This window comes from Phoca vitulina, unplaced genomic scaffold (assembly GCF_004348235.1).
Source record: "Phoca vitulina isolate PV1807 unplaced genomic scaffold, GSC_HSeal_1.0 scaffold2, whole genome shotgun sequence".
NCBI lineage: Eukaryota > Metazoa > Chordata > Mammalia > Carnivora > Phocidae > Phoca > Phoca vitulina.
The window spans coordinates 92,316,751-92,334,799 of NW_022589705.1; the positions used below are offsets into that span (position 1 = coordinate 92,316,751).

General features: G+C 54.8%; 1 protein-coding gene across 2 annotated transcripts in view; it reads right to left on the reverse strand.

Annotated features, from left to right (window-relative positions):
• Nucleotides 1-371: 371 nt before the first annotated feature.
• The window catches only part of CLCN6 (chloride voltage-gated channel 6), a 30,357-nt gene continuing 12,679 nt past the window's right edge, over nucleotides 372-18,049 (reverse strand). Inside the window, exons 9-23 of one of the 2 annotated variants that reach the window (XM_032393475.1) lie at nucleotides 17,128-17,186; nucleotides 16,176-16,308; nucleotides 15,430-15,543; nucleotides 14,946-15,112; nucleotides 14,288-14,414; nucleotides 11,659-11,785; nucleotides 11,208-11,361; nucleotides 10,952-11,111; nucleotides 10,755-10,861; nucleotides 9,585-9,771; nucleotides 8,587-8,744; nucleotides 8,233-8,389; nucleotides 6,230-6,337; nucleotides 5,976-6,101; nucleotides 372-3,558 (exon numbers count right to left, since the gene is read on the reverse strand). In XM_032393475.1, coding sequence (XP_032249366.1) covers nucleotides 3,478-3,558; nucleotides 5,976-6,101; nucleotides 6,230-6,337; nucleotides 8,233-8,389; nucleotides 8,587-8,744; nucleotides 9,585-9,771; nucleotides 10,755-10,861; nucleotides 10,952-11,111; nucleotides 11,208-11,361; nucleotides 11,659-11,785; nucleotides 14,288-14,414; nucleotides 14,946-15,112; nucleotides 15,430-15,543; nucleotides 16,176-16,308; nucleotides 17,128-17,186 — 1,965 coding nt within the window. In that variant the 3' untranslated portion in view covers nucleotides 372-3,477. Of the gene's footprint in view, nucleotides 3,559-5,975; nucleotides 6,102-6,229; nucleotides 6,338-8,232; nucleotides 8,390-8,586; nucleotides 8,745-9,584; nucleotides 9,772-10,754; nucleotides 10,862-10,951; nucleotides 11,112-11,207; nucleotides 11,362-11,658; nucleotides 11,786-14,287; nucleotides 14,415-14,945; nucleotides 15,113-15,429; nucleotides 15,544-16,175; nucleotides 16,309-17,127; nucleotides 17,187-18,049 lie in introns of those variants that run through there. The other variant, XR_004298003.1, reaches the window with a different exon arrangement.

An 18,049-nucleotide genomic window follows, 5' to 3' on the forward strand; every position in this document is an offset into this window, starting at 1 on the left:
CACAGGAAGTGTCCCTGGAATTCGGGAAACCCGGGGACAGGTGGAGGGGACGGCACAGACGGACACCAGTTCTAGGACTGGTGAAATGGCAACTTGAGGCAGATCAACCGGAGACCAAGAAAATCCTATTTCTGGCAAAACAGAAGCCAGAAATTGCTTGTACTTCTGGTTGGATATCAGGGAACCCGTTAGTGGGGCAGATGCCTAAACACAGCGCTGTCAGAACACACACGGGTCCTCCGTCTCCTGCTAGGGGTAGCGGCAGCTGAGGGAATAGGTAGGTTTTTACAGGAGAAAAACATCCGTAAACAAGATCACATGGCGTTGATTTGAAAGGAGAGACAGAAAACCGGGAACTTCGTGATTTTTACTAAGGACTAAGTCGGTAGCATTCCTCTGGGAATGAAGTCAAAGATTTGGAAGGAGACCTCTGAGACTGTAAATCTACTCTCTGGCTCTGCGAGTTTTACATAGTAGAAAGCGAGAGTAAAATGAAAACCACGTACCCCAGTACAGCAAGCACTGTGGAGACAGATGAAGACACTTTATTCTGACATGTTACGGTTACAATGAGAACTTCCAAGTTCCAAAAGTTCAAATAAAAATAGAATTTTGCAAATTAAAAAAAATACAACGTATGTACACAACAGAAGTAGCTAGTATTACTATCTAAACCAACAGTTTGAACAGAAAGAAGCCTGCCACGCTCAGGAGCCGTGGGGTAATACTGCACATCGACGCTACAGGGCCCGGGACGGCGCTTCTGGCCTTTCCAGAGGTTTCTTTCTTTCCGACGGTCGTGTCACTACACAATTTTGCATCAGAAACGTCATATAGTTGGTTGGGTCAAGCGAGCAAGCGTCCATCCCAGCCAGGAACCGTTCGTTAAACAAGGTCATGAGCAAATCCTTCCCGACTGCCAAGGTCCCACGGCCGGGAGGGACTCTGGCTCCCTACCTCCCAGGCTCCTCGGCTGGGGAACGTGAAACACCAAGCGGGAGACGGCAGGCACACAGCAAACCGTCTCTAGCCCCCCAGAGCCCCCTCTGGCTTGTGTGCGTGTGTGTGGTACGCAAGCACGCGCACGCACGTACCCTACCACCAGGGGGCGACGGGGCTGGTAACAGGTGGGATGTGGACAACGTGGGTTTCTAACTATTAGAGTGAGGCTTCCAGTTATTTGTTACAAGTGGGGCAGTGGTTGTCTTTGGGCTTATCTGGTAAGGGCAGACACCGGCGGAGGACAAGAAGCAACGTGCCTTTCCAGAGAGGCCTGTGTCTGCGACCTCGCCGCCGTGCAGTCAGTTCACGGGCAGGGGGTGTGTGCGTTCTGCCAGCCACCTCAGGGCTATTCAGTGGGAATGAAGTATCTGGGGACTGGATGTGCACAAGGGGTAAATTCCAACACCATCGCCCAGGGCGGCCTCGAGGCAGGCAGCTGGTGACCCCAGAGCCCTGGAGGCCAGAGGCTCCCCCCGTAGGACCTTAGTTCTGCCAATTTCACTGAGGGGTGGGAAGAGGGGATTCCGTTTCTGTGATGGGCGGTCCCCACATTCTCCTGACTTGGGCAACTGGTGTCCCTTGTAATAAAAGGAAGCAATAATGTGGCCAAGCTCTGAAGGCTGCCTTAAAATAAAGTGGCAGCGGGCTGAACACAATCACATTTAGAAGGGTTTGCCTTTTTGGTCCTTGTGATTTCCCCAACGACTTATTGGGGGTCCCCTCCACATTTCACAAGTCAAATGCATCCAAGGAAGCTGAAACATTTAGAAGTCAAAGTATTTTTGGTCAAAGAGATAAGAAAATAGGAAGGATGGAGTGTGTGGGGGGCCACAGTCAGGTGGAAAAGATCCTGAAGCAACCCCCTCACTTAGGGGAGCAGAGCGTGCTGAGCACAGGACCTGGGCCGGCCATGCCGAGACAGGCGCCCACCCCCAGGCTGCATGGCAGTCCTGGCAACAGACGTCAGCCCGGAGGCAGAGGGTAAGAGGACGGCGTTGTCGAGGGCAGGCCATGCTCTTGGGGAACTGCCACGGTTCACACACACAAAAACCCAACATAAGCTTAAATGCAAATGAATGCCATCTTGAGTCCCAAAGCGCATCTGTCACAGGGCTGCATAGCGACGGGCCTAGGGTGTGGATGCAAGTAGGGGGAGAGCAGAGGTTAGGAGGAAAGTAAGTGCAAAATACCCAACACCAAGTGTTCACTTTGGGGGCCTGGTCAGAGAGGGCCCCCCAGCCTGGAGAGACAGAGAGGCTTCCTTCCCGGGGTTCATGCTCGGGCCTTGGGGCACGTGCTGGTGGGTGTCCCTCCCAACCCAGCCCCCTGGCAGCACAGTTTCCATGTCTGGGCCCCTCAGTGGGCTGGGGATGGCTAGCAGCAGCAGGGGAGTGAGACAGGCGTGTGACGGGGACACGCCCTCCTCCTGGAATAACCCATCTGCGCTGTCCTAACCCTGGCTTCTTGGCCACATCCCGTGCCTGGAGTGTTCACTGGCCCAGGACTGGCTTCTATCCATCTCAGAGGTAACTGTACCATTCCCCAGAGTTGGGTCGAGCAGTTTTATCACGGGGTGCCCTGCTTTTAGCTAATGGTGGGGGGGGGACACCTGGGCTGTGGCTGCCTCACCAGGAAGACACGTGTAAGAACTCACGGGAAGTCAGTAACTCAGTGCAGAGGGGAGGAACGAGGGACGGACCATGGAAAACACAAGTCACCAGGAGAGAAGCCGAAATGCTAAAGACTAGGGTGGCTGTAAGTCGGAGCGTCTCGTCAGGCTTCTCCTTCAGGGACGGTCCGTGGGACTTGTGCTTCTGGAGGGTGGTGCTTCCGAGGAGGCTGTGACCACGGGGGCAAGCCCAGAGCAGCAGCTCCCCCAGGAAGCCGTGTTTCCCTTCAAATGAACCGGTGCGCCTGTCCAGAGTCCCGACGCAGGAGGGCCCCCCTGAAACATGGGTGAGCTCAGGGGCTCAGTCCCTGAATTTGGTAATTCGCTGCATTTTGCAGCTGGCCTTAGCCCCAGCACCTGCCTTGGCCAAAGCCCCTCCTGTTACCGCTGAAGGCAACAGTTGGGTTCCGTAGGAGAGCAGCAGGAGGGGGCAGGAAAACTGCTCTGGGCGTCACTCCCCGGTGGCCGAGGCCTGACGCCCCCTCTGGTCCTGGCACGCGTGGGGTGGAGGGGCCTGGGGCCGGGGCCCATGCTGGACGGCAGGAGAGCGGGGAGCAGGAAACAGGAAGATACTTGCTGAGAAAGTCAGACAGGCCCAGGCTCTCGCGGTTCAACACCATCCCCAGGACGGCTGACCGGCGAAGTGTTCGATGACTGGAGGCTTCTGAGCGAGTGGGTGAGTGGGAATCTTCCGTGTCCTGGAACAGCCCCAGCCGGCCGTGGCGATGGAGCACGAGTGAGCCGCCTCCCTGGGCAGCTCCGGGACAGGGCAGGCTGGCGTGTGGCAGCGGGGCCGCGCTGGGCCGTCAGATGGTCTGGTAGTGCTGCCGCAGCCGGGCCTGCAGGAACTCGTAGATCAGGTTGTGTCGAGTGATGATCCCAACGATCTAGGACAAGGAGAAAAAGACCGCCGTCACCTGCAGAGCAAACCCGCTGGGGCAGGACTGGGAGCGGACAGGGCTGGCCCTGAGAGGCACTGTAAGCAGAGGCGACAGAGGCCCGTCCCACAGAGCGCTGGGACAGACGTATCAAGCTGGCTACGCTCCGCACTTCAAGGCTACCCAGTCTCCAGATGACAAGGAGATCAACAGGTAACTAGGGCTCGTCACCTGGAGGCCAATGGGACAAATTCAGCTCCAAGAGAAATTTTAGTCAGGCCAGCTAAACTCTGAATTTGAATGTCTTTTTCAACAGGGCACACGCTCACTAGCCTTCTCAGTTCCCATCACCCGCCACTTGCTTCAAGCATGCACGCAAGAGACGCAGCCCAATGCCGGTTCCCGAGCAGCCGAGACCCCGCGACCCCACTGCGGCTCATAAATACCATCTCTTGGCACTACCTGAGTCCTTGTGATACAGCGACTTATAACAGGAAATACGTGTTTGGTCTTCATCCTAGTTCCTGCACAAGCTCTAAAAACTCTGGGAATTAAGTGACGAGTAAGAACGGTGTCCTTTACCATTCATAATGAGCCCCTTTCAACTATACCTGAGTTTATGTGAATGATAAACTTTTAGAAAGTCCCTAAGAATGGAAGCTAGTTGCCAGGGCAACCAACCATGTGGCTAGAGGACTGGCTCTTCCAGCCCCAACCCCCATCTGTGGGCGGGGAAGGGCCGGAGGTTGAATCAATCACCCATGGCCATGATGTGATCAATCCCGCAGACGTACACAATGAAGCCATCAACAAAGTTCCTGAACTGTGGGGTGTGGGGAGCCTCCACACTGGTGAACACGGAAGGTGCCAGGAGGGCAGTGTGCCAGAGAAGGTGTGGAAGCCTGGCACCCCTTCCCACACACCTGCCCCTGCATCTCTTCCATCTGGCCGTTCCTGGGTCACATCCTTTCATGGTACACCGATCAGCTGGTAAGTAAACTGTTTTCCTGAGTTCCAGAAGCAGATCATGGGAACCTCCAATTTACAGGCACCTGGCCAGAACCCCAGGTGACAACCTGGACTTTTGATTGGCATCCGAAGAGGCGGGGGGGGGCTGTCTTGTGGGGCTGAACCCTTAATGTGCGGGATCTGATGCCATCTCCAGGCAGATGGGGTCAGAAGGGAGGGACGCTGTGGAAATCAGAGGTCTTCACAACTGTTGCAGCCGCCGCCGCTCATGTCTTAGTGACGCGGGTGCTGAGCACCAGAAACTGTATTCGAACCTCCCGTGTGCTTGTGTTTCAAGGAACACAGCTGGACCCACTGTAACTACGCCCACAGAAGAGCAGGCCGGGCCGGGCCAGCGTTCTGCCGGAGGTCCCTGTCTTGAGAGGTTTCACTTCCTGGAGGGCGACTTGGTAACAAACAGCAAAAGCCTCAAGAGGATGATCACGGCAGTGATGTTTAGTTACATGTCCCCCTACAGAGGACGGCTGGATAAGTCAGTGGACAGCCGGCCAGTGGGATGCCGTCGAGCCCGTTAAAATACCGTAAGCGAACGTTTCCTGCCACAGAAAGGCATCTCCTACAGGTCACACACACCACGAGGGTGTTAGTACAGGTGGTGACAACGCCCTCATTAAGACTGGACACGTGACAGGGTGCCTCGGGGGCTCAGTCGCTGGGCATCTGCCTTCGGCTCAGGTCATGATCCCGGGGTCCTGGGATCGAGCCCCGCATCAGGCTCCCTGCTCCACAGGAAGCCTGCTTCTCCCTCTCCCACTCCCCCTGCTTGTGTTCCCTCTCTCGCTGTGTCTGTCAGGTAAATAAAATCTTAAAAAAAAAAAAAGACGGGACACGTAAAATCTCCACTTGTAGATGCAGAGGAAAAAAGACAAAGGAGCTAGGGGCTGGTATTTATTTTTTGTTTGTATTCTGCTTCTCTATATTTTCTTTTCTTTTTTTTTTTAAACAACCACACGATAACTGTGTAATGAGAAAAACAATGGAGTTCTAAGAAAAAAGAAAACCAGGCAAGTCTGCAGCACTGATTACTAGTTGTACGTAGTTGGATCTTTTAAAACTCTCTAAGCATTTTGCTTGAAATTCTCTCATTTAACGTCATAAATGCCCAGCGTGGGTGGGGAGCGGACCCCGCCTCCAGGAGGCGCAGGCCTGATGGAGGGTGAAGGAGAGGAACACTGGGGACGCCTGCCCTACGCTCTTCCGCAGCAGCTGTGACCCTGGCGACACCTGCCGGCCGAGTGGAGAGTGTACGTCAGAAACACACAGGAGGCAGAGGGGGCAGAAAAGCTTTTGGTCCGAGAAACCCTGCTGGTTGGGAAGCCCTGACTCACACGCAGCGGGGGCAGGGTCCTTTCTGGAAGGCAGGCGTGGCTGCGGGCACAGTGGGAAGTCAGACTCACCTCTCCCACGGCGTTCACCACGGGCAGGTGCCGCAGGCCCATCGTTCTGAACAGGTTGAAGACTTGGGAGACGTGGGTGTTAGGTGAAACAGTAAAGGGCGCAGGGTTCATGTACGGGGTGACATCCTGCAGAGAAGAGAACACAAGTCACCTCTGGCCACCTGCGCCCTACCCGGGATGAGGCGCGAACGCACGGACGAGCAGCGGCCGGCTCCTCTCCAGGGGCCCTGCCCCAAAGGGACAGCCCTGCTCACCACAATCATGCGCGGGTTTAGCAGTGTCAGGTCCAGGTCGTGGATGTCGGGGTACCGCGGGTAATCCTCAGCCATCTCAGCGTAGGAAAGGCGCGGCTGGCTGGCGCTCTGCAATCCCAAGCGAGACAGGTCCTTGCACCCAGCACGGCAAGCAGCAGGGGCACACGGAGAGCCCCTCCCCCTCCACGTCCACACCGCTGGCTACGGCCCCACCCAGCGTGAGGCAGTGTAGAACTGGGGGCTCTGTCGTGAGACCCCTGTCGTCTGACGCCAGTTCCCAGCCAGGCCTCGCTGTGCCCCCCTCGGCGAGTCTCCTAATCTCTTTGATCCTGCTTCTCCTCGTCTGTAAAATGGACATGGCTTGTCCCGGAGTCTAAATGGGAGAAGAACTAATAGGTCTCAGGTTGACGTGTGTTCCTCAAAAGACGTGTCTGAGTCCTAGCCCCTGCACCTGTGCATGCGGCCATGTGGGAAACAGGGTCTCTGGAGACATAGGCAAGTTCAGATGACGTCAGACTACACTAAGGTGGGCTGTCAGTCCAATGACTGTGTCCTTCTAAGAAGAGGGGAGGACACAGAGGGAGAAGGCCATGTGACAACGGAGGCAGAGGCTGGAGGGACCTGTCTACGGTCAGGGAGTGCCAGGGATGGCTGGTAGCCCCCCAAACGAGGAAGGCAAGGAGCGATCCTCCCGAGAGAGCGAGGCCCTGCTGACATGTGGACTTCGTACTCTGACCTTGAGAATTGTGAAAAGAGATTTCTGTTGTTTGCAGCCACCCGGTTTGTGGCAATTAATTGGACACGGCAGCTTTGTTACCATCCCTGCATCCCGAGGGACGGTAACAAATCTTCTGGATTTCCCCTCGGCCCTCACGGGGCACCTGGGCCGCCACCATGGCTCTCAGGCTGGGCACAGTGGCCACAGTGCTGGTCGCTGCTCTGTCCTGATGGCTCGCCCGTAACTCCTCTCTCCACACACTGCCCCCCCGCCCCCGCCCCAGCCGCCTGCTCAGCAGCACCCAGCTTCCAGCACTTGGTCAGCTCAGCTCCAGCTACTTTCTGCCTTAAGGCGAGGCCTCTGCAACCTAGCCCACATCACCCCTCCTGTGCCCCACACACCACCGACCACACCTCCAAGCCCCAGCCCCTCCCCCTGTGGCCTTCCTGTCCCGCCCCATGCTAGCTGCTCTTCCACAGGCCAGCAAGACCATGAGTGACTGCAGGGCTGGCCTCCGCGTCCAAGAGCTGAACCAGGAGAGTCCATTTGGAAAGTAGGCCTTTGGGCAACCTTTTCAGGTTCCCTCTAAAGGGGGTGAAGTGTGTGGGGACGAGTGGGTCTTCAGGTCACTATAGGGACCACTTTGAACAACACACCCCACCCACCCCTGCTTATCTCTACAAAAACCAAATGAAAGGAAAAAAAAATTACAAGGGAATTAATAGGAAGAACATTTAAAAAAAAAAAGCATGTAAAAAAGTTCACTTATACCAGAAAGTGTAGAAACTATATTAAAAGTCTAGAGGCTTGGGACGCCTGGGTGGCTCAGTCAGTTAAGCGTCTGCCTTGGGCTCAGGTCATGATCCCGGGGTCCTGGGATGGAGCCCCGAATCAGGCTCCCTGCTCAGACTCGGGGGAGTCTGCTTCTCCCTCTCTCCCTCTGCTCCTCCCTTGCTGTGCTTGCGCACGTGTGTGCTCGCTCGCAAATAAAATCTTAAAAAAATAAAAGAAAAAGAGAAAGAAAAAAAAAAGTCTCCAGGCTGAAAGAACACTTAGGAGGCAGTGCACAGACTGAGCAGAGGGTGACTGGGGCATCCCCCCACCGTAGTGCCCCGAGAGGCGCTGAGAGCAGCAGAGGGAGCCGTGGGGCTACACACACTGCAGGACAGCCGCCCGCTGGCACAAGGGCTCCCCACGTCCTAGCTCCCGTCCGCCCCGAGGCACAGGGACTGTGCTCCTAGCACCCTCGTGCCTTCCCGAATCCCGGTGCAGAGCAGAGACTCACTGATTGACTTTCTGAGTAACAAACTCCTCGGACGAGCAGGGTGACGAGCTGTGACCGCAGGATCAGGCCGTGGAAGGTCAGAGGGCGGAAGCGCTCCTCCATGGTCCAGTCTTCGCTCGGGGACTGGTCAGGGTATAGGTTGGGGTAGGGAGTGTATCTGTTACATAAAAACCAGATGCTGCCTAGCATACCCTCAGCAGGATTGCATCTTGCTTCCCCCCCCACGGCCCCAACCAACTCCCCAAATCCCCCAGAAGCTCGGGAGCTGCCTCCGAGCAGCGCGCTGGCCCTTCGTGAGCCCCTTCGTGAGCCCCTGCGGGCGGGGGTGCGCGCGGCGGGGGGCTGTGCTCTCACCTTCGCTCCAGCATCTGCTGCAGGAGGTCCTCCTTCTCGGCCGGCTCCTCGGAGGGGAGGTGCTCATCACACACGTTTCGCAGCTCACTCGACGGGTACGACTTCATGGACTGGCTCCGTCGGCGTTGCTCGCCAGCCCGGGTCAGGATGCTGGATTTCTGTGCGTGGGGAGGGGTGATGGGGACAGAGGTTTCTACCGGGCAGGCCATGGGTTGCTGGCCCGGGCACACCACCACGGCAGCTACGCAGCTTAAAGATTCGGGTGACAGTGGCGACAAGCACGTGCTGACATAGGAAGTGCAAGGCATCTTCGGAGTGGCTCAGGGGCTTGGGGTTGAAGGGAGTCTCTCTGAGCCTCTGGAACCCGCGGTTTCTGCCAGCCCAACTTCCCTACTCCTTTGGTTTGGGAACAGCACTTTAACTCTCCAGGGTGAACCCCTCTCCTACGTCACGTCGTGGTGGGACTGACAATGGACGTGCCCCAGCCCCCAGAGCCAGGGGGCTTATGGCCTGAGTGAGGGCCTCTCCCTCTGCCTGGATTTCGACTCAGGAGCAAGGGCTGGTGCCCGTCCTCCCCACACCCTCCAGGGTGTCTGCGAGCCGCCTGCACGCCCGGCGGGAGGCCTCTGGTCCTCCAGCTCCCCTGTCGGTCCTGCAGCTTCCAGCCGATTTCTTTTTCTTAGGTAGGCCGAAGTCTACTTCTGTCACAGGCAACTCTAGAAACCTCCTGATACCACTTACACACCATAAATAATGCCGATTAAAACAAAAAATCCATCTGCACGCTTGCTGGGGTGACAACGGACACATGTCCTGACGGCCTAATGACGTCCACACTCGCTATCACGTCTACACTTGCTGGCGCACATAATGAAGAGGTGGATTCTCCCTGAGAGCCAACCAGCGCCCCCATCTATGGGGTGTGGCAGGTGCCAGATCAGCGTGTGCGTCAAGGAACTGCTTATTTCTCGCCCACCATTCCTCTCGGGCTGCTGTACCTTGAATTTGATGTTGTTACTGATGAGCTGGTTGCCCTTCATGAACTCCTTCTCGTTGCCCCGGTTCTCCGTGACCACCGGGAAGGCATGGTGGACCGTGGTGCGCAGGATGCTGACCAGAGACTGGATGCGGGTGTGCGGGTAGACGTAGGTCAGGTTGGGCTCCATGATGTCACTGGCTCTCAGTCTGGGGGAGGGAGGAAAGTGGTCCTGCCTCACAAGAGAGCCCGCAGTATCCCAGGAGTGAGCCCTGGATCTGCTGCACGGCCCGGACCGCCGGGCTCCCTCCTCTGAGCCAGCTCTAGCGTTTCTTTGAACACACACGTTCGTCTGTACTTCTATCCTTGTGCAAATGCCCTTCCCCATGCCTGGAACGCCCTTCCCTGCTCTGCCAAACTGGTGGGCCTTTCCTCAGCTCAATACAAGATGTCCCCTTACCACAAACCCCACCTACTTGCCCAGGTGAATAGCCATCCCCTCCTCAGCCCTCCATGGCACATTCCTCATATCATCACTGAATTGTTAATGGTACTACTAGAATTAAAAAAAAAAAAAAAAAAAGTATGGGCTGTTCCTTTAAACCAGGTGGCAACTGCAGGTGCCAGGCCAAATCTGGCCTCTCCCGCTCATTTACATAATATCTATAGCTAGTTGTAACGGAGACCACATGGCCGGCAAAGCTGCAAATATTAACTATCCGCCCCTTTACAGAAGTTTGCTGATCCCTCTGTTGGACCATAAAGGCCTCGTGGGGTCCCTGGACACAGAAGGCCCAAACCATTTGCAGGCTGATGGATAAATCAGCGATTATGCCTAGAATAATCCCTGCTGATGGCATGACACTTCACGGGCCATGTGTTAGGCAGGCTGGTCCTCACTCACGGGGCTTAGCAGACCCTTAGCGGAAACGTGCAGTCCTAACACAGACCTGATCGAGACCTCCTGTCAGGTCCAACCAGAAGGCCACAGGAGCTACATCAAACCACGCAGCAGCCGCCGGCCTCCACCCCCCAGCTCCCAGACACACCCAGCTGTTTCCGGGAGTTATCTACCGGTTCACTGGACTCCCACCCCAGAATCTTAATCACCACTTCCCACTCTGATGCACACACCCCCCGGGCCCGAGGTCATAAACTCTGAAACTAGAACAGATGGAAGTGATGGTCTCACTTGTCCATTTCTGCCTCCGTCTCCCATTCCAGGAGCGGCACACCTCGCAAGCCCACGTGGATATCATAAATGCCCTTGTTGAAAAAGTCCCCTGTCCATTTGGCCACCTGAGACACAAAACAAAGACTTGAAAAAAGGCTGCTGGGGGGGTGAACTTGGCCCTGCACCTCGGACAGGCCTGGAAGGGGAGCACTCACCATCAGAGTGATCATAATGGGGAGCCCGTAAGTAATCTCGTTGGTAGACTCAATGAGGATGACCGTGAGACTGATGGTCATGCGGACGACACCGCCCAGGAAAGCTGCGGCACCGATTAGGGCAAAGGTCCCCGAGTAGATGTGGCCCAGGCCGATGTAGCTGGGCAAGAAAGAAGCGGAGACTATGGCTTGGAATCACAAGGTTCGCACACTTGTGCCCACGCACACCCGGGCACACTCACACGCGCACACTTACCTTTTAAGGACATTGGCAACTAAACGTCCAAAAGCAGCTCCACACAGCAGGGAAGGCACAAAAAGGCCACTTGGAACTGAAATGCCATAGGTCCAACATGCAAGCAGGAAATAGAGGGCGAAGAACAAGGCCAGAGTGATGGGGCTAAAGGTACCTGCGAGGCAAGAACCCACCTGAGTCCCATGACCAGACGCCACCAAGGCCCGCCGGGCTGCTCTGGCCCCTTCCAGGTCCTTCCACACCCCAACCAGTTCACCTCTAACACTGGAGGCAGAGACTCCAGCCTTGTCTGGGTTGCTAGTACAAAGGAAAACTCCTATTTTGCTCAGAATTGAGGGTAAGCCTGGCTGTGTCTGTGGGCCAACAGCAGGGGCAGAGGAAACATCATGTTCCCTACAGGAAAAAAAAAAAAATCAATCACCTAAGAACGGGCAGGCTCACAGATACTCACTATCCTGGTGGAAAAGCTGAAGGATGGCAGACTCCTGGGGATTGAAGAAGAGTGTGGCCATGTCGTTGTAGGTCTCGTTGGGACAAAAAAAGGTCTTGGTACTTGAGTTGACATCTTCTGATGTGACCTAAGACACAAGAATTGGAGAGTCAGTACGAGGTCATTACGAAGTCATTATACCTGATCAGGGCGCTCAAAGTCTTGGAGCGGGAGGTCTCCAGTGGGGTCGAGAAAGTCTGGCTTGTAAGCTTTACCCGGAAATGAAACAGGTGGCAAAAAATCGATCTCTAGCCAAGAGCAGCCAACCGTGATACTGTATTCCTTACGCTTCGAGAATGAAAGAATCGGGACGAGGGCTCTTGAGTTACAACAATGAAATTCACCGTGGATCCGGCTCTGCTTCCTCTCGTGGTGCTCACGTTGTAAGTGATACTGCTGGAAGCCTGGCCCGAGAGCCCCACGCACTGTGAAGTGCGGAGGAGGACCGCCACGGGAAGCGGGGCAGTGCCCCCTCCTGGCGGAACCTGGCAGGGAGGGGCTGCCCAACGAGAAATGTGTGTGGCTCAGGAACGGGGCGACCACGAAACGATCCACGCATGCAGTGTTTCCCAAACTATGTCGGGAGGAACCCCGGTCCTGAGGCCTCCCTGGAAAGAGTCCTGCAGTCTAATGTGCTGAGATGCATCGCAGCCTTGCTGGAGATCAGAGAACCAGCTGAGGGCAGAGCAGAGGCTCCTGCATCAGACAGACTGGCCTCTGACTCTGCCCCGCTCCAGCGACTGTGGGAGCGGCAGCTCATCCTGGAAGCCTCACCTGTGAAATGAGTAATGCCGAGCTCATGGTGTATACCACTGAGAGATCGTGGTCAAGACCTCACTTCGTGGGGCGCCTGGGTAGCTTAGTGGGTTACGTGTTTGCCTTCAGCTCAGGTCACAATCTTGGGGTCCTGGGATCAAGCCCTGCATCGTCGGGCTCCCTACGGGGGGAGGGGGAGCCTGCTTCTCCCTCTCTCTCTGCTGCTCTCTCACTTTCTCTCTCTCTCAAATAAATAAATAAAATCTTAAAAAAAAAAAAGACCTCACTTTGTCTCCGTTTTCTCCCCTGTAAAATGGGGATAATGATACCAGCCAACATGGCGGGGGCAAGGACTCAATGAAGTCATGTCCGTGCGGTGCTTACTGGAATAGCTAGCACACGATAAACGTCCAAACACCCATGACACTGACGGAATTGTAGACGTCCTACGCAGTCCTGTCTTAGAGCAACTCATTTAATTCTGGCTAACCCGTTAGACCACAGGATTCTTTTCCATTTGTTTGTGAATCATATGTATCAGTGTTCCACAGGACGTGTTTGGAAAATACTGGTCTGGTAAGGAGGTAGCCTCGGGACTAACGAGTAACAGGGGTTGGTGGATATAAAGAGCCACATAGTAAGTATTTTAGACTTTGTAGGCCACACAGAGTCTCTGTTGCACATTCTTCTTCTTCTTCTTTTTTTTTCTTAAACACTCTTTAAAAAGGTGAAAACCATTTTTAGCTCGGGGGCCACACAAAAACAAGTAGATGCCAAAGGCCAAATCCGGCCCACAGGCCGCAGTTTGCCAAGCCCTGATCTAACCCATGCTGCTGTTCATGGACGTTGCTGGGGATGCCAAAGGGGCAGCCATCCAAGACAAAGCTCCCAACAACCCTGAGGGATGTGAGCAGCTACTCAGGAGCAGCAAGAAGGTAGGGTACTGGGGTGCCTGGGTGGCTCAGTCGTTAAGCGTCTGCCTTCGGCTCAGGTCATGATCCCAGGGTCCTGGGATCGGGCTCCCTGCTCGGCGGGAAGCCTCCTTTTCCCTCTCCCACTCCCCCCCTACTTGTGTTCCCTATCTCGCTGTCTCTCTCTCTGTCAAATGAATAAAATCTTAAAAAAAAAAAAAAGAAGGTCGGATACTTAGGGAACACTCCCGAGCCTCTACCCTAGAGGCCAGAACCATGCATCTGGCTGACCACATGCAGCTCTCAGACCCACTGGCTTGGACCAAAAAATTGCAGGGCAGAGTAAGCTCCAATGCCTCCCTCACTGACCCTGCTCTTTCAGGGAAAGGTTCTAGAAAATACTACACACTCCTAAGAAGCAAGAAGGAGAAACAGAAAAAGAACATAAGGCAGTAAATGACCTAAACCCAGGAAGAAAGAACCAGGAAATGCCAAAAGAGCCAGATCGCAGATCACCCTGAGGCAGACACTCCTTTCTCCCAGTCTTAAGGGTGATGCTCATAATCATGAGGGTGAGGCTGGTGGGCACCTTTCAGGGTTGAAGAGGTAGAAGAGTAAACTGGGGCTCATCGAACAAGCAACGGTTGGCTTCCTGAGCTTGTCTCCAGTTAATTTTGTTCAACAAAAAGAGAGAGAAGCTCCCCTCTATGATGGCCGTGACTCTTCACAAAAGTGGAAAAGAGCATGCACACTCTCTTTTCCGGGAAAAGGCTCCTACGGATTCCTCTAGCTCTTAGCAATCTGATAAAGGTGTGGAGCAACAAACAAACACACCTATTAGCTCTCAGCAGAGGCAAGTCACACATTTCTGGATTCCTCCTCTTTGGGGGTGTAGGACACAGGCAGCAGGTGCACAGGGTTACCTGGAGCTGGGATGAGTCATTACCGATTTGACCCGAAGCAGACATCTGTCGGCATTCTCCTAATACCATCGAGGCCATAAACACCACCACGGTGCTTACCACAGACACCAAGAGGCTCTCTAAGACTCTAGGAAGCAAAGCACAGCGGTTACTACAAGATAAAAAAAGACACCCCAGCCTCGGGAACTAAAAAACACAACCCTGTCTGCTCTAACCCTCACTGCCCCAAAGAGCATGCAACCAGCAGCCCCGAGTCAGTCAGGACACGTGCAGAGCTTGTCAGCGACTTGCTCTATTCTAGCAACTCGTTCGTCAACAGTGGGTAGCCAGGAACGTGGGCTGCTACATTACCACAGCACCTCTCTCTGAGGAACAAAATGGCCTTCCATTTTAGGTCAAGAGTCTCATCGACCCTTCTGACTTTGTGGCTGGAAGGCAACCAGCACCTCTGATGTAAATTAAGCTCAGACTCAGCCTTTTGGCCCGTCTGACAAATAGAGGAGATCCACGACCCTGTCTCCATTTTTAGTCTCAGACACGAAATCAAAGCTGGCGGGAGAAGTGGAGTCCGTTCCCATGAGCGCCTTCCTTGGGAGAGACGGCCTGGTCCACACGAAGCTCAGGGAGCCACGGCAGGCTGCGGGAGGCAAGCAGGTACCTGACGAGCTTAGGTTTCGGGTGCACGTTTCGCATACGGTACTTTGCAAGCCTCTTGTTCAGACAGTTGAATGTGGCTCCCAGGAGGCCCCCAATGACCCCCATCACGACGAAGAAACCCAAATCCATAGCTGTCCAGAGGTGACATTTTTTATCAGAGTCAGAGCACTGAGAGAAGGGGCAAGGGAGGGAGAAAGAAAAACCAGAGTGCCCATGAGAGCAGGAAGGGACAGAAGCAGAGAAGACAGAAATAAGAGGCGAATCTGCTTTCCATCTACGAGAGCCAAAGCAGAGCTGGAAGCCTGCCCGCACCGAGCACTGAGCATGCACAGGAGACTCACGGGGCAGAAAGACCCCATTAGAAGCTCTGCCTACCCTTCTGACCACTGCTCTCTGGTACTTTAAAAACAATTTTCATGGGTCAAGTAAAAACAAACAAAAAACCAGAACCCCCAAAAAACGATGGAAGAAAGGACAAAACATACCTTAAACTCGCCGAAGTTCAACAATCCGGGCAATTGGAAGGAACCCCAACTTCCAAACTGAATCCCAGAACGAAAGAAGTTGAGGGTGAAGGTGGCAGACATGGAACAGAAGAGCTAGGAGACGGGACAAACAGGAGAACACTCAGGAGTGACAAGTCCTACCTTCTGGGTGCGGCCTCAGAAAACCCACTGCCCCCCCCCCCCCCCCCCCCGAAAAAACCCACACGTCCAGGTCTGGACACAGAGACCTGGTAGCCACTGCAGTGAGCACTCCTCGGGTGCGAAAACTGTGAATCGGGCTGTGAGAAGTGTGTATTCAATGGCCTACTGTGAGAGCCTCTTTATTTAGAGCCTGTTGTGGACTAGATCATGTGCCCAAAAAGGAACGGTAACTACAAGACGAGGAACATGCTAGTCTGAGGGAGGAGGCCAGGTAGGGTTCAAGTTCAGCCTCCGCCACGGCCTGCCTCTGACCCTAGCCGGTCTCCCGTTTTTAGGCCAGATGGTTCATCAAGGGAGGACAATGGCAGTTTGATGTGCAGATGGGGGGGCCTTGATATGAAACGTACAGAAATGTCCATGGTTTGGAGGTTATGGGTCCAGAGCAAAGGAATTTCTAATAAAGTCAACCCTCCTGGTCTCATCAAAATGACAGGTGACCGTACCGAGTCAGAAATGTCCAGTTTAGTTTTGGGGAGAGGGGGTGGCTAAGTTTAGGAGGTGCTTTCACTAAAAGTCCTCCTTACCACTTTCCACGTGAGCCCCTGGTTCCAGAAGGACGAGCCCTCTTCCAGACTGAAGAGGGTGCCCCCGATGGGGGCCCCAAAAGCTGCAGCAACTCCAGCAGCCGCCCCTGCTGATACAAAGTCCCGCTTGTCTCTGCGGGAAGAACAGAGAGGTGATTCACCCAAAAAAGAGTCCTCAGGCCGCAAAAGGCAGGTGTTCACTTCCTTGTCCACCAACATCATGTCTTGTGACCCACGAACAGTCAGGGCTTACGAAGGGCAGGTGTCTGGTGAGGCAGACTCCCCGGCAAATACGGTTTCCCTAAGAGCCAGACACTCTCCTTAGTCGGAGGGGCTCCCTGACGTCAGTCTGCTCTGAATGTGGGGTCTTAGCCACCAGCTGAGGAGGCAGAGCCCAGACTTCTGTCAGTCCCTGCTGAGCCCCACTCTCACCAGATCTTTCTCCCAGAAAGCCACAGCGGCGGTGAAAGTGTCAGGAGCAGGTGACAGTGACCCGCAGGAACCCCAGCAGGAGAAGGTAGATGACTCTGAATCTGGCCCCCGATTCCAAAGGCCGAGCAGGGTGCACACATCAGTAACACGCACAAATCCCACAGGGCGAAAAAGTACCCAGAAGAGCACCTTCCAACCCAGAAAGGCGGCGGACCAAGTACATCATTTTGGAATATAAAACACATTCTCGATAATACGCCTGTGGACTTCCCTGGTCGTGTTTTCAATACTGGACTGTCTTCTTCATTGCCTGAGACGGTTCTAAGCCTTATGTCTTGACAAAATAGAAGCCACGAAGCCAGCCTGGCCCTCATACTTATTTTCAGAAGATTCCTACCCCTCTCCACTCTGACAGGTGGGTTCCACCCACAGCCCGCCCAGCAAGGCAGCCCCAGAGCCAGCTACGGTGACGGGAGTGGGGTCTGAGCGGTAGCAAACGAACTGGGTTGGGTTTCCATACCTGTCACTTCGGAAATAGGGGAAGTTAAACTGGATCTTCCGTAAGGAGATGCTCTGAAACTAGAGAAAGAGAAAACAAAGGGAGGGGGGGGGGGGGGGGCACAAGAACCAGAGCTGCAGGAATCCCAGGCACCAGAAAGTTCCCTTTGCTTGAGCACACCCAGGCAGATGTGTTGCAAGAGGCCAGAACCGCAACGTGGGAAAAAAAAAAAAGACGTTACTTCTGGAAGGAACTTCTTTTCCTGCCCCCCAGATTTCTAGGATCTTTGGAAATCACATTTGGTACACAGTCAACAAGTCAGACAGAGAAAGGGGAAACTGCCGGGTGGAGGGAGGAACCGAAAGCTGCTGCAGAAGATCAAGTGGGCTCTGCTCAGGGGATGTCAGTACGGAAGGGGCCCAAAGAACCGGCGAGGGTCCAATGAGCCCAGCGAGTTCTCATGCTGCTGCCTCGTCCTCACCTGGCCTCCTTCCGCCTCTCAGCTCACTTCCGGGAGGCCGGTGCCTGATGTGAGGGAGGGGACGCAGTAACAAGAGAGACCAACAGACGGGCTCTGGACAAGAGTCTTCTCTCCTTTGCGCCGATAACCCGCAGCCACGGTGATTCCCTCCCCGCAGAGCACCAGAGCTAACCGAGCTAACCGTCTACGAGGGGCGGTTCAGAGGAACAGAGACGTCTCAAGCTTGCAGCTGGGGAGTCTGGGAAACCCTGAAGAAGGGGGGCTCTGGAGTCCCGAGCCAGTTCTAAGCCTCAGTTTCCTCAACTAAGGATGCGGAGGACGAAGACAACCAAACCCTTGAGGTGGCTTTAAAGAAGAAAGAAGCTGGGACACGGAGAGTCTGGCCCAGAGAGCATGTCGGCTAAAGCAGCGGCTAGTATTCCGGGGCTCGTTCAAATGGCCTCGCCGTAGACCTGGGCCTGG